General features: G+C 41.8%; 1 protein-coding gene across 1 annotated transcript in view; it reads right to left on the bottom strand.

Annotated features, from left to right (window-relative positions):
• Positions 1-3,224: 3,224 nt before the first annotated feature.
• Positions 3,225-15,159, bottom strand: part of LOC106584146 (BMP/retinoic acid-inducible neural-specific protein 3) — an 83,246-nt gene continuing 71,311 nt past the window's right edge. The window contains exons 5-9 of the mRNA XM_014169065.2: positions 9,693-9,798; positions 9,088-9,324; positions 6,764-6,986; positions 5,504-5,846; positions 3,225-4,710 (exon numbers count right to left, since the gene is read on the bottom strand). Coding sequence (XP_014024540.1) covers positions 3,922-4,710; positions 5,504-5,846; positions 6,764-6,986; positions 9,088-9,324; positions 9,693-9,798 — 1,698 coding nt within the window. The 3' untranslated portion in view covers positions 3,225-3,921. The remainder of the gene's footprint in view (positions 4,711-5,503; positions 5,847-6,763; positions 6,987-9,087; positions 9,325-9,692; positions 9,799-15,159) is intronic.

The following is a 15,159-nucleotide window of genomic DNA, read 5'->3' as shown; positions in this document are numbered from 1 at the left end:
TCTTACAGCACTCGGAGTTGATGGTTGACAAAAATCAGTCAGAATTGAATATTATGTTTTTCTTATAAACAGTTGCAATTTAGTTTTTCCTCAGTTGCTTTATGACTAAAACCTAATCAAAATTCTAATCCTATCTTAATCTGTCAGGGAGATGGAGTTGACAGTTTATGGATGTGACAATGGTGATTTCAACATTGTTTGTTTAAATCTATCAAAAGTAGAGAACTTTACAGACCATGAGTGGTCTTGTTGCACTACATGTAATGAGAAAATTCAAAAGGCACTCGCACATCTGAGCAATCTTATTGCAGGTGCATGGCAACAGTTGAAACAGGATGAAGGATTATACAATCATATAGTGTTTGTGAAATGCATATTGTTTTTTTAGTAGCATTTATTTATTTTTCCTTTGCCTCCAACCCCTTTCCATGCGTGGAACGGATGTGGGTGAGGCTAGGTCTACATAGAGGTGCTATTTTCAGAAAATTCACAAAAGTTCTGGACATGGAGAAGTGGTCCTTATGCTGTATCTGACCCTGCTCAATCTTGATTAATTCAGGAGTTTAGACAAATCTGACAGAGTAACCACAAACCACAATTTGTTTAGGAATCACAATTTTGAGAGAAATATTCCTTTAAGTCAGAAAGGGCTACTGCAAGATGCTACATAATATCCTTGTTTAAGTTCATATTCATTCTTGCCGTTTTTAAAATTGACATTTTTTGTGGGGAGAGTTTGAAATTGTGATCCTTTGCTCCAGACATTTCACAGAGCCGCCATGGAAATTAATAATGTTGAACATTATTAGAACATTCCAAAAACAAATCTTTCCCCTTATAGAAATCCCCTAATTCATATTTTTTTTCTCAAATAATGGTACGAAATGCAACAAAATGTTCAACTATAAAAATGTTTACGTTTCCCTGCTGGAAAATGATTGTCCCAACTTTCAAGAACCCCTGAGTTATGTAATGTGATGTTCTCCTCACGGTTGTGGGTTTTGTGTTCACAGCCTGAGTGGATAAGCAATGGCGTTTGCTAGCCACACACCTGAACTAATGTCATTTTACAATGCATCATCGTTGGAACTAAAAGTCAGGATTGATTTGTGATTATACAAACCGTGCCGGGCGGAAACTGCCATCTCAGTAATGGGTGCTGATCTAGTCTCGTATAGTCTGGGGGACAGGTGGCGGGAAGGGGGATCGGAGGGGGGACGAAATGCCAGAGGAGCCTCCTCAGAAGATTTATCGATCTCTTTGCAGAGCCTTTTGTTCTCCCAGGTAATGAAGCAGACTATTGATTTATCGGCCGGTGACGGTTACCTTTTGCCTCTTCTTGTGTTTGCTGTTCCCAGTTAACTGCAAGGTCCCCACGAGGGGAATTTATTTTTCAAAGAGAAACCTGGGATCTTACTTCCTGTGTCACAGTACAATGGTTTTAATATGTTTTTCTTTTGTCCACTGTTGATACAGTCCCAAAATGTTTTGCATGTCAGCAGTCAAGTTTTCAAGATATTGGACTTTCAAGAAGCTAAGTGTCTCTGGCCACATCATCATGATGATGCAAAATGCATTTTGCCTCATAATGGGGATGTGGATGATGTGGCACCATCATAATTACATGGACTAATTAAAAAAATACTAAAATATGTTCAATTTAACAGACCAAGCGGCACCATTCACGTCATTATTACATTATTTGATCTTCCATAAGAACTTCAACTACGCTAAATTACTTGAATGTATAATTGAATGTGTGAATGCGTTTCCAACATGGTATAATGTGGAGTGCAAGAAAATTGGTCGGTGTAGGAAATGTTATGATTGTGTCTGTGACAGGGGTAACACGTCTTTCTTTTACATTTACCATAACATCATAATGACCTATTTCAGAATAATTAAATGTCTCTCTTCTATGGGCAGCCATGTCTTATTAAGGCATGTTCAGTTTAGAAAAAGAACTGCGTTATGAACAGTAAAAGCATAAAAGTATGCAATCTAGTTGCAACAGGACAGTCATACAGTACATGAGCTAAGTTATTATATCTGACACTTTTGATTGACATCTCAGTAAAGGTCAGACCTTCCTTCATCAAAGCCTTGTCTCTCCTCTGCCCACTCAGTGTCTCATAAGGGACATGGCGGGACTCCACAGTACGGATAAAAACAATTTACAAGCTCACAATAATGAATTATGACCAGGCTCACCAGTATGGGCTATAGAACTGAGCCTGGTAATTGCAGAACGAGCAGAGGGCTGTTAAACATCATAATTATAGTCACCTACCTGGTAATCTTTTCATTTTTACCTCAGGAAGAATAAATGGGCAGTCAGAATTTATTTTCCTCCGTTTTTCCTTTAATAAAAGGTTTAATTTGTTGGCGGGTTGATGTGAGATGATGGGATGTAAAGTTTTCGTCTGTTCTCTGTTTCACCTCTAATGGGATGTGTTAACCAGGAGTAGGTGGGTAAAGTGTACTGATGATTTTCGGGGAAATAATGATATTATAAAAGACCAAAAAGACAATCCGGACCTTACTTTTTCATCTCTTCACAGTGGCCATGTTCTGACACTCCTGCATCCAAAGGACACCCTGAAATTCAGTTATACATCCAGCACACACCTCAGCATCAATCCATGTTCATCCGTGTTACCCTCCTTGGAGTTTATCTTATGACATGAGAAGGACTTGATAAGAGGAGCAGACAAATGGAGGTTACAGCCATTGATCTTCATAGGTGTGTGACCTCTCCCTGATCTTCTCCCCTGGACAGAAAAGCCATGAGACACAGGCCATGTTAGTAAATGAGATCTGACATATTATAGTCCTGACATTTAATACTGCAGGTATGGATCTGTGGCCCAGTAAATTAGAGGGGCATCACCCCTGGTTCTAGAGGGCAGTTGGAGTGTCTACTGATCTGCTCCAATTCAATCTGCTTTCAGGTAAATAAATACAAAAATTCACCCTGTGTGTTTCTAGCCATGACCCAAATGAAACCAGTCTTACGACAAACTCAGCTTTGTTCACTTCTTTCAGCATCTGTAGTGTGTGTTCGTGTGTGTGCGGACATTCACTGTACAAAACTATAGTTTTTTGTAAAATAATTAGGGCTTCAAATGTTCCTTTAACAAAGTCTACTAATCAATTAGGATAAAGAAGCATGATCACAAGCCAAACACGAACCACATAAATGAGAGTAATAGAGATTCCTATGATTTGATCAAACTCCTCTATCATGTTTAATTTCATTCACTCAGTTTAAGTGGTTTCAATTCCTGCGATTAATGTGTTGAATGTCTTACAATGAGATGTGATAATAGCTGTTCCTCGGCTCTAAGTAAGTTTGACAAAAAATATCCCCAGTTGTTAATCCATTATGTTTTAATAACAAGTCATCTACAAAACTGACTGACACCACTGTATTCTGGTCGTTATGGAAAGTGCACGGTCACATAAGCAAAATAACATATAAAAGAGTTACAAACAAACAGACTGTACCATGTTTCTTAAAAAGTTCCTCCAGTTGGCTTCAGTATATACTGTATAAATGAGAAGGGTTGAATTTAAACAAGATGGTCAAATGGATGTGGAGAGAGTGTTAAATATATCAATTTCTAGATCTGCTTTTGTTTACAGATGTCAGAGTTTGCGTGTGACTTCTTTCGACCAAAAAGCAACGGCTATCAGCACCTCCCAAGTCATTGAGTCGCCACACAAATGAAAGCCAAACATTATTCAGTTGTCCTTCTCATCCAACTGCTCTGTTTAGTACATAGTTTTACAGTCTTGTAATCCAGAGAATCAACAAACCACTGAAAGCCAAAATACTGTACCAGTACACCATTCAGCTGTCCAATAGTTCCCCTTGTAGCCGTTTATCTTTAATGTCCCCCAGTCGTCCCCTAGTAACTGTTAACTACACAGCTTGGTTGTCTCGTAATCCAGAGAGTTGGGCAGGCGGTTGCTGAAGGCCTGAAGTGAGGCATGTATGCGGACCACCTCACTGGCGGTCAGTTTGAGCCGGTGTCTGAGCAGACAGGAGAACAGGTCCAGTCTCTGCTGACCTGGAGGGGACAGACGGTTGACCCGGTCCCTGATCTCCAGCAGCTGCAGCAGGGCCGTGTCCTGGGAACCCTGGGTGTGCGGGTAGTCCAGCTGCAGGATCAGGTCGCGGATCGCTTCTGGGTCAAAGTGCATACTGTAGCCAAACACCTGGATGCTGTTGATCTTCATGTAGCCCAGATTCCGAGAAGAATCCAGCATTTCTAATGGCTCATAGTAGAGGCTGTCATTCACTGCCCCTGCCGGGCCTCCACCGTCTTGCGTCTTTATCCGGCTCCGCAGGTAGATGTGGATAGTCTCGAAGAAGGTCTTCCACTTGTTGCCCAGCGTCAGGGTCCAGTTAAAGCACTCCAGGGGCAGGTCCAGTTTGGTGGCTGTCCAGTCTGGGAAGCTGTTCTCACTGACGGGAATGTACCAGCTCTCAGAGTGGCTGCCTCCAAAGGGGTTGATGTAGAGGGTGAGGACGGGTTCCAGGGTGCTGTTCTTGGTCAGGCAGATCTGGAGAGACACGCCCAGCAGCATGTGGACCAGGTTGGACTTGTACTTGTTGCTCTTCAGAGTCAGCAGCATCCTCTTCCTCCAGGATGGGTCGAACCAGCTGTTCAGACGCATGTCATTACTGATGAAGATGGCGTGGACCTGGAAGGACATATTCATGGTTGTTTAAGTTGTTAGACATATTGTCCTATCTCAAGATCGTACGGAATATTACAAAACATGCATCCTGTATGCAATAAGGCACTAAAGTAATACTGCAAAATATTTGACAAAGCAATTTACTTTATGTCCTGAATACAAAGTGTTAAGTTTGCTTGTAATCGTTAAGGACTGGGGAGTTTTTCAGGGTAAAAAAGAAACTAAACACAGGAAAAATCCTAGAGGAAAACCTGGTTCAGTCTTCTTTCCACCAGACACTGGAATACAAATGTACCTTTCAGCAGGACAATAAGCTAAAACACAAGGCCAAATCTACAATGGAGTTGCTTACCAAGAAGACAGTGAATTTTCCTGAGTGGCCGAGTTATAGTTTTGAGTTAACTCTACTTGAAAGTCTATGACAAGACCTGAAAATGGTTGTCTAGCAATAAACAACAACTAATTTGACAGAGCTTGAAGAATGTTGAAAACAATAATGGGCAAATTCTGTGTGGAAAGCTCTTGGAGACTTACCCAGAAAGACTCACAGCTGTAATCACTCCCAAAGGTGCTTCTACAAAGTATTGACTCAGGGGTGTGCATACTTATGTAAATGAGATATTTCTGTATTTCATTTTCAATACATTTGCAAAAAAAAATATTTACATGTTTCTCTTTGTCATTATGGGGTATTGTGTGTAGATGTGCGCAAAACATTAATTTAATAAATTCAGGCTGTAACACAACAAAATGTGGAATAAGGGGTATAAATACTTTCTGAAGGCACTGTATTTACCTCCAGCCTACGGTCAGCCCTCTGTAGCAGGTATCTCAGCTCCAGGTCCTGTAGGTCTGTCTCAAAGCCCAGGTAGTTCTCTGTAGAGTCAGCCACCATGGGTCTGCAGACCCCCTGGGTTAGGCCGTATCCAGGGTTGCAGCTTCCACAGCGGGTGTGGTTGTCTAGGGCGCAGGCTGCGCAGGCGGGGCCCTCTCCGATGGCACATGGTGGGGACAGCTGGCAAGGGCTGTGCTCGTAGCTGCAGGTACAGCTGTGGAGCTCTTCAGAGAACGAACCCAGCTGGTTGTTCTCAGAACAGTAGAGGAGAGACTGGAAGTGGCTCAGCCAGTATGACTGGGGCCTGGGACGGAGACAGAGAGACACAATGGAATATAACATAGGACGGCAATACAGTAGGTGAATGAAAATGAATGTGAATTGAATTGGTTTATTGTATAAAAAAAATCTGTGCAATTGTACTTAGTAACAGTTACTCTTACTAGGAAATAATAATGCATGTTTGAGTTCATTTAAAACAAACATACCATTAATGCATTCTGCAATTTTTTTTGTTTGTAGTATTGTAAAAAATCTTTACAAAGAGACAAACATATTGCTTCATCTGTGAAACAGACATGCAGAAAGTAAAACTGCATAATTTGGACTAATGGTCAAAGTTTGAGCACAAAGGCGGTGATCGCACAACTAGCCCAATCATGATATTTTTTTCACTAATTGGTCTTCTGACCAATCACATCACATTTTTTTCAGAGCTGATCTGATTGGTCAAAAGACCAATTAGTGAAAAAAATATCAAAATTGGGCTGCCTGTCTGAACACAGCCAAAGTGTAGTTTAAACCAATTCTGAAGTCGTATTATTACTCGCTGTATAAAACTGAGCCGCCGTCTCCCTGCAGATTATTCCTTCATAATTGTCAGCAGTGGAACTGGCCCCTGGAAGTTATATCAATCACGCATCTCTCGTCTGTGTGAAGCACTGCGAACTAAAGGGATGTAGGGGAGCCTCCCAGTCAAAATGACAAACATTCCACTCCCTCTCTCCACAGTCTATAGTTACAAAATAAGTATAGTGCTTTACATTTTCCTCACAGCGGCAGTAATAACGTAGATAAACACTGCTTGGCTTGCTTCCTTTTTCTCCCACTCACACAGGGGGAGATGGAGAGGATTGCTATCAGCTTCCTGGATGGGTGATTAAAGTGTAATTGGGGCTCAGTGGTAAGAGGTGTAATGTGGGAGCAGAGTGGGACTCTCACTGTTCTCTGGGTAGACGGATGTGAGGCTGCCTCTGACACCTCTTGCTGAGGCTGAATAGCTTGAACACCACTCTCTGGGCTCGTCTGAAGAGCACTCTCATGCTGTTCTCCAGCTGCTCGTAGCGCCACTGGAATACGCCATCCAACGACCACAGGTGTTGGATCGTCGTCACGTTCAGGAAGAAGTTCTGCGGTAGCCTCGTCAGGAAGGTCTTGAACTCATCTGGCAGAAAGAGAGTGAAAATTAAAAGTTGATCGTTTTGAAATTAACATTCCATGAATATGGCCAGGTGAACAGGGATCTAGTGCTGCTGTAGCGTGGGGGAACCGTGCTCCATCACTTTTCAATTTGAGAATACATGGAGTTGGAAACGTAAAAACCTTTTCTGGTCAATTCTAAATAAATCATATGTAACACCACAAAAATTCCATTAAAACAAAAGAATGACAAACTAAATAGATATGTAGGCTATAGCAGCCTACAGGTAGGAAAACTGTGGTTTCTTCCCTGTACTCTCTCTCTGGAGGTGGCGCAAATGATTAACTGTAGGCGTGTGTGCAGAGGTCCAACGGTCAGAGGGTTGCTAAAACATTTGTCCTCAAAACATTGTGTTATGGACTTGGGGCTTATGTACAACTCACTTGAACTCGCCCTACTGTCCATGTGCTTAGCTTACAGAAACACACCACCTCAATTGCGTATGCAGACAAACTCATCCACTGCATGAACCTTATCACAGCATGTCTGCCCTGATGTTCATAAAACTCCACAGACCCCCTCCTGCGCAATGGAACCCAGAACGACCACTTGGTTATGGTGCTGTCCTTTCAGCACCATGATTCAAAGGCGCTCAAATTGCTTAAAGTAACCTTAATCCAGATCTGTTGCCTACGCCTAATAGTCCTTCTCATCACTTATGATTATTATCACTTCTCACAAAGTGTTCATTTAGTAGCCTAAAGTTAGATAAAAGCTGAATCAATGTCTCGCAAGTTCACACAATGATGAATTAGTATTTTACATAGCCTAGCAGAACCGAATATGATAGCATACTGTAGCATAGACACCTACAGTATAATATGTTACACCAAAAACACCTCCTCAGTCATTTCTATTCTGAAGCGGAGGAGTCACATTTCTTCCCCCTCATGTGGCTAAAACTCTACAGCGTGCGCCATTAGGCAGTATATATGCTTTGATTGAAACAAAATAGGAAGTCAAGAAAGGTTACCCACTAGGCACAGACGTCAACGTCTATTCCACTTTGGATCTACGTAATATAATTGAAATGACATGGAAACAAAGTTGATTCAACCAGTGTGTGCCCAGTGGCTAATAGGATCCAAAAAGGGTTCTCCTATGGGGATGGCCAAAGAAACCTTTTGTAAAAATGTTTTCTGTATGTTTGAAAAGAAAGAGCATAAGATCACTTCATGCATGTTGCCACATTCCTCAAGGCTAAAGGAGAACAATGTCATTGGTTCCAGTACTGCGATGTTCCATGTTTATTTTCTTCCTGCTGGCATCCCATTCCGCTGAATGTTGAAACGTCTTTGATATCCTTTACCGAAGGACACGATTACAACCACACCTGAAAAACTCTTTATTCCTGGCACTCGCCTGCACTCTCCTCTCCTCCCTGCTCTTAAAACATCATCTTTGAAAGTAATTGCACTTATAGATATTTTACACACCAAAAATACTTGAAAAGAAAAAAGGCCCATCCATTCTGAATTCACCAGAAATAGTGGCCACTACAGGGTGACCTAGAGAGGCAATAATATCCCAACATTATGCTAGGTGCTCTCATTCATACGTTGTTACTACACCGATGTGAAAATGCTGGAATGGTAATAAATGTGTTTCATGGATGATTCATCTGCTCGAGACATATTGTAAACTACCTATGAAAGAATATGTTTGTTTTTTTATCCAATCCTATCAGGTTGTGATTTGCTGTACACAGACTGTGTGCCAAGTCCCCCAGGTTTCACTGTGACTCATTACGGTTTACACCGTAAATCATAATGTCTGGGGTACACACCAAGGAACGGCCCTCCACCTTTAATTGCGTGACATATGATAAAACACTTTTAGTCAGCTCACATAGTCCCCTACAAAAACTATCCAAAGATTTTCCATATATGAATTTATAAACTATCAACTGCATGCACAATGACTAAGTTTAGAGCTAAGCTAGCTGAAGACATTTCGTAAATGCTGCATGACAACTGAGTTGCACTGGACACTTCACATATCAAATTAAACGTTTAATAGTTTCAGCATCTAAAGATCAAAGAGGATCCAAAACGTTTATCCTCACCTGAGTCCTCAAACTCCTTGTAAAGTGTCCCCCATGTCTCAGTGATCCTCTGCAGGCTATCCTCCATGGCTTGGATGTCCATGTACGGACAGTTGCATTCTGGGAACTTGGGGTCACACTTGCACCAGCAGTCATTGTCCTTACAGATGAAGCCCCCTTCCACGTTACAGGCGATGTAGCTGAGAGCAGCCTGGACAAAACTGTCCCGCAGGTAGTCTGGCAGTATAACCTGTAGGCCTGTAAAACAACACAGCAAGGATTTAAAACCACCATTAAGGTGTACTGTATAAGAGGACAACAATTTGTGATCTATAGTGAGTGAATTGCAAGGCAGTGCAAGTGTAGTTGTTAGCCTTGGTAGACAAACAATGTAAGAGCATACCAATAACTGTATTTTACTCTACACAATCATTGTAATGGGATGTGTGGATCTCTTTTGAAGATGCTATTGTATGGGAATTTATGACAGGATGTGATATAAACCATATTTTATATTTTTTGTTGTTGCTTTTTTGTGGTTGATTCCAAAGCACTGGTGTGGAGTATGACAATGGTGTACAGGATTTGCATTCTAGGAATACGAAATCAAAAAGATATATACAGACCTTGCAAGTGGACTTTGTTTTCCGGACTCTGAACCAGAACAGAGCTGACAGAATCAAGGTTGTCATAGTTACTGCATCCGAGAGGGCCTGTCCGGGTCTCCGTTACCTAGGCAACAACAAACATACAAAGCTTTTAATACACATTCCTTATAACATCACAGCAACATTTGTATGCTTTGCCGTACTATTACATCAGTATGCCCAAATGAAATATCAAACAAAAAATATGGAGAGAAAAAAAAAAAACACTACTACTTCTGTATGTGACAAAGGAAACACTTCTGAGAGAGGTTGCTCTCTGCTGGGAAAATGCAATGAAGTGATGAGAATGTGAGTTCCCTGGTGAGATGAGTGTTCAGCCATGGTTTACTGCTTCCTGTGCCCCTATAGCCAAGCCCCTATTACACACATTACACAGGCCCCTTAATAACCATGACCCACAGCTCTGAGTAGATACTGAATCACAGCGAGCAGAGAGACACCGAACTTGCACAGTGGTAGAGCACATTTACAGTACATCTTCTCCTCTCCTCTGCTCTCTTTCTCCTTCCTTCCACCCACAGATGACACTGAATTGATTACATGCATTCCTTCATTACATGCATTCTTATGCACCCACAGAGAAAATGGCAGCGTTGCTGTTCTTATTCTCTCCCACTCAAAGAAAAGAGAAACATCAGAGTGGTGTTGATGGAGGGCCTCTAACAACTCAGCCATGGCAGGTCTTTTCTGTCGTATTGACCGAGACATCTCTCCTGACCTTTTCATGGCAAACCATATCTGCCAGACCTGATCATCCTTTGTCCCTCATTTGCAACATGAGATATATTTTCTCTTTCTGTTTGAGGTTACATGGTGGGACGCACCTAACTGATTGCCATTTTTCTCCCTTTGTAGGAGAGGGACAGCGTAGTCAGCCCAGACACATGACCAGGTTTGGCCTGTCACAGAACAGTTGGTGGCAGAGAGACAGATGGATGTGGCGAGAAAACAAGGGTCAGTCCATCAGTTACACAATCAAACACAATCCCAGAGTGCTGACAGAGAGAAAAACTAGAGCGAGACCTGATGATAACACTATATACAGGGATACTTCTGGAGCTATTAAATCAAACCTTGAACCCAGCAAAACCTGGGTGTCTAGGAAAATGAATAGAATATGCTAATCAGAGAAAGGGGAGAATCTGAGTGGAATGATTTTGCCATTATTATTTACAGCACATTGTAAATCACAAATTTCCTTCATATGGGATTTTACTGCTGATAAGACTGTGGAAATGAGGAACAACGTTTTGGGACACTTGAATATTTAATCTGTTAAGAGCATTACTTGAAATGACATATATGATAGCCCATATGGCATAATGTTGACTGATGAGCACGGCAATCCATTTACTCTATGGATAGCAGCTGCTTTTTTTATTGCAGATACATTCTGGTATATTACTAGATGCTTAATGCACATTATTTTCGAGCTGTATCTCTGTGTTGCTGCTGAAGGGGGTTTCACATGTAGCACAGAGAGGGGCAGTGTTCCAGTAGTCTGTTGAGCTTATTTTTCTCTTTCTCTGCTTCTGCTTTTCTTCATGACCACTAGAGGGTAAGGAGATAGATAGGTCTATGATACAGTAGCTTGATGAAGCAAAGATGAGGAAGAGATGAGGAAAGGTAGTTATTTAAATGATGTGGCAAGCACCTTTACAATTGCCCAAGACTTACTGGCAAGTGCAGGGGCAGGACTTTAGACTGAAAATGAAAGGTACAGATTGTAGCTTAAAGACTGCTGGGATACAGTGCACCTGTGACAAAAAAAGACAGCAATCGATTGAGTAGCAGGGCGGAAACATAAAAAATTCAATGCTGCCATAATGGGAACATAATGCAATACTGTTCTGAGTGGAAATAAATATGAATCCTCACGGTGTTGTGAGAGTGCCGCTGCCGAGAAACGTTTTCTCATTGTTCATCATTCTGCAGACACACTGCCAACCATGGTCTGGGTCAGGTGGGGATATCACCATTGATTTAGTCAGGGAAATTGTCAATCATTCCCTCTGCTCAACCTCTCTGCCTCTTTGCTCTCACCTGACACTCTGAACTAATCTCTGCCTTTGAAAAATGAAAGCCGGCGCTCACACATACATACACACTACTAAAGTTACTCCCAACAGAACAGACAAAGCAGCGCGTCTTGCTATACTCCTCATATAGAGTGACTACCTCTGCTGTGATACAACATGTCTGACCTCCCAACAAGCTCTATGGTTGAGGTAGTAGAGCGCTTTGATAGTAGTCAGAAACAGCTGTGACTGTCACTATATAGCAACATGAAGGATAGGGAAGGTTTTTATTTCCTATTTTCAAAAGGTGTATGCACATTTTCGGGTGTAGGGTAAGAAACATTTCAAAATAAATGAATATACAGCGCATTCGGAAAGTATTCAGACCACTTCCCTTTTCCACATTGTTACGTTACAGCCCTATTCTAAAATGTGTACAATATGCTTTTTCCCCCTCACCAATCTGCACACAATATCCAATAACGAAAAAGCAAAAACTGATTTTTAGAAAAGTTAGCAAATTCATAAAAAATAAAAGATACCCTATTTACATAAGTATTCAGACCCTTTGCTATGAGACTCGAAATTGGTTGTATCGAGGCACAGATCTGGAGAAGGGTACCAAAAAATTCTGCAGAATTGAAGGTCCCCAAGAACACAGTGGCCTCCATCATTCTTAAATGGAAGAAGTTTGGATCCACCAAGACTCTTCCTAGAGCTGGCCACCTTGCCAAACTGAGCAATCGGGGGAGAAGGGCCTTGGTCAGAGATATGCCCAAGAAACCATTGGTCACTGACAGAGCTCCACAGTTGCTCTGTGGAGATGGGAGAACCTTCCAGAAGGACAACCATCTCTGCAGCATTCCACCAAATCAGGCCTTTATGGTAGAGTGGCCAGATGGAAGCCACTTCTCAGTAAAAGGCACATGACAGCCTGCTTGGAGTTTGCCAAAAGCCACGTAAAATACTCTCAGACCATGAGAAGCAAGATTCTCTGGTCTGATGAAACCAAGATTCAACTCTTTAGCCTGAATGCCAAGCATCACGTCTGGAAGAAACATATCACCATCCCTACGGTGAAGCATGGTGGTGGCGGCAGCATGTTGTGGGGATGTTTTTCAGCAGCAGAGACTGGGAGACTAGTCAGTATCAAGGGAAAGATGAACCGAGCAAAGTACAGAAAGATCCTTGATAAAAACCTGCCCCAGAGCACTCAGAACGTAAGACTACGGCAAAGGTTCACCTTCCAACAGGACTACAACCCTAAGCACACAGCCAAGACAACGCAGGAGTGGCTTCAGGACAAGTCTCTGAATGTCCTTGAGTGGCCCATCTAGAGCCAGGACTTGTACCTGAACATTTCTTGGAGACCAGAAAATAGCTGTGCAGTGACGCTCCCCATCCAACCTTACAGAGCTTGAAAGGATCTGCAGAAAAGAATGGGAGAAACTCCCCAAATACATACCCAAGAAGACTCGAGGCTGTAAACTCGGCCAAAGGTGCTTCAATAAAGTACTGAGTAAAGGGTCTGAATACTTATGTAAATCAGTACAATGGCACCGGAGGGGATGGCTTTCAATTTACGGGCTCCAAACCAACTGTGCTATTTTTTTCCCGCATTGTTTGCAACTTATTTTGTACATAATGTTACTGCTGCTGTCTCTTATGACTGAAAAGAGCTTCTGGATATCAATACAGCGATTACTCACCTCGAACTCCACAAAGATTTTTTTTCTTTCATGAGTCCAACGCGAAGGATATACTGTTTGTCCGAGACCAGGCCCAAATCGCTGTCATTCACGTGAAGAAAAGATAAAAATACAGGCGGCGGAGATTGGGGTGCCTTGTTAGAATTCATTGGCTAGTGTGTAAACTTCCTCTACCATCCATTCTATTGGCCAACCTGCAATCACTGAAAAATAAACTGGATGATCTCCGTTAGAGACTATCCTACCAACGGGACATTAAAAACTGCATTAAAAACTGCAATATCTTACGTTACACAGAGTCGTGGCTGAACGACAACACATAATATACATTTGGCTGGGTTTTCCGTGCATCGGCAGGACAGAACAGCTATGTCCGGTAAGCTATGTCTGGGATGGGGGTGTGTCTATTTGTCAATAACTGCTGGGGCGCGATGTCAAATATTAAAGAAGTCTCAAGGTATTGCTCGCCTGAGGTAGAGTACTTCATGAAAAACTGTAGACACACCATCAACCTGGAAAGTTTTCATATATATTTTTTGTAGCCGTCTATTTACCACCACAAACCGATGCTGGCACTAAGACCGCAATCAACAAGCTGTACAAAGCCATAAGCAAACAAGAAAATGCTAATCCACAAGCGATGCTCCTAGTGGCCAGGGACTTTAATGCAGGCAAACTTAAACCAGTTTCACCGAATTTCTGTCACGTGCAACCAGAGGGAAATAAACTCTAGACCACCTCTACTCCACACACAGAGACACCTCCAAAGCTCTCCCTCACCCTCCATTTGGAAAATCTGACCATAATTCTATCCTCCTGATTCCTGCTTACAAGCAAAAATGAACGCATGAATTGTCAGTGACTAACTCAATATGGAAGTGGTCAGATGACGGGGATGCTACGCAACAGGCCAGTTTTGCTAGCACAGACTGGAATATGTTCCAGGATTCATCCAATGGCATTGAGGAGTATACCACCTCAGTCACCAGCTTTATCAATAATTGCATCAACGACATCGTCCCCACAGTAAGCATACGTATACAGTTGAAGTCGGAAGTTTACATACACTTAGGTTGGAGTCATTACTCGTCAACCCGTTTTTCAACCAGTCCACAAATTTCTTGTTAACAAACTATAGTTTTGGCAAGTCGGTTAGAAAATCTACTTTGTGCATGACAAGTAATTTTTCCAACAATTGTTTACAGACAGATTATTTCACTTATAATTCACTGTATCACAATTCCAGTGGGTCAGAAGTTTACATACACAAAGTTGACTGTGCCTTAAGTGGTGTTGCAGACTCTGGGGCCTTTCAGAACAGGTGTATATATATACTGAGATCATGTGACACTTAAATAATGTCCACCTGTGTGCAATCTAACTAATTATGTGACTTCGGAAGGTAATTGGTTGCACCAGATCTTATTTCAGGGCTTCATAGGAAATGGGGCGAATACAGTTGAAGTCGGAAGTTAACATACACTTATGTTGGAGTCATTAAAACTTGTTTTTCAACAAATTTCTTGTTAACAAACTATAGTTTTAGCAAGTCAGTTAGGACATCTACTGTGTGCATGACAAGTAATTTTTCCAACAATTGTTTACAGACAGATTATTTCACTTATAATTCACTGTATCACAATTCCAGTGGGTCAGAAATTGACTTACACTAAGTTGACTGTGCTTTTAACCTGTTGG

This window comes from Salmo salar, chromosome ssa23, assembly GCF_905237065.1.
Source record: "Salmo salar chromosome ssa23, Ssal_v3.1, whole genome shotgun sequence".
Classification (NCBI taxonomy): Eukaryota; Metazoa; Chordata; class Actinopteri; order Salmoniformes; family Salmonidae; genus Salmo; species Salmo salar.
The sequence above is the reverse complement of the archived record's forward strand: the minus strand, read 5'-3'. Positions and strand labels throughout refer to the sequence as shown.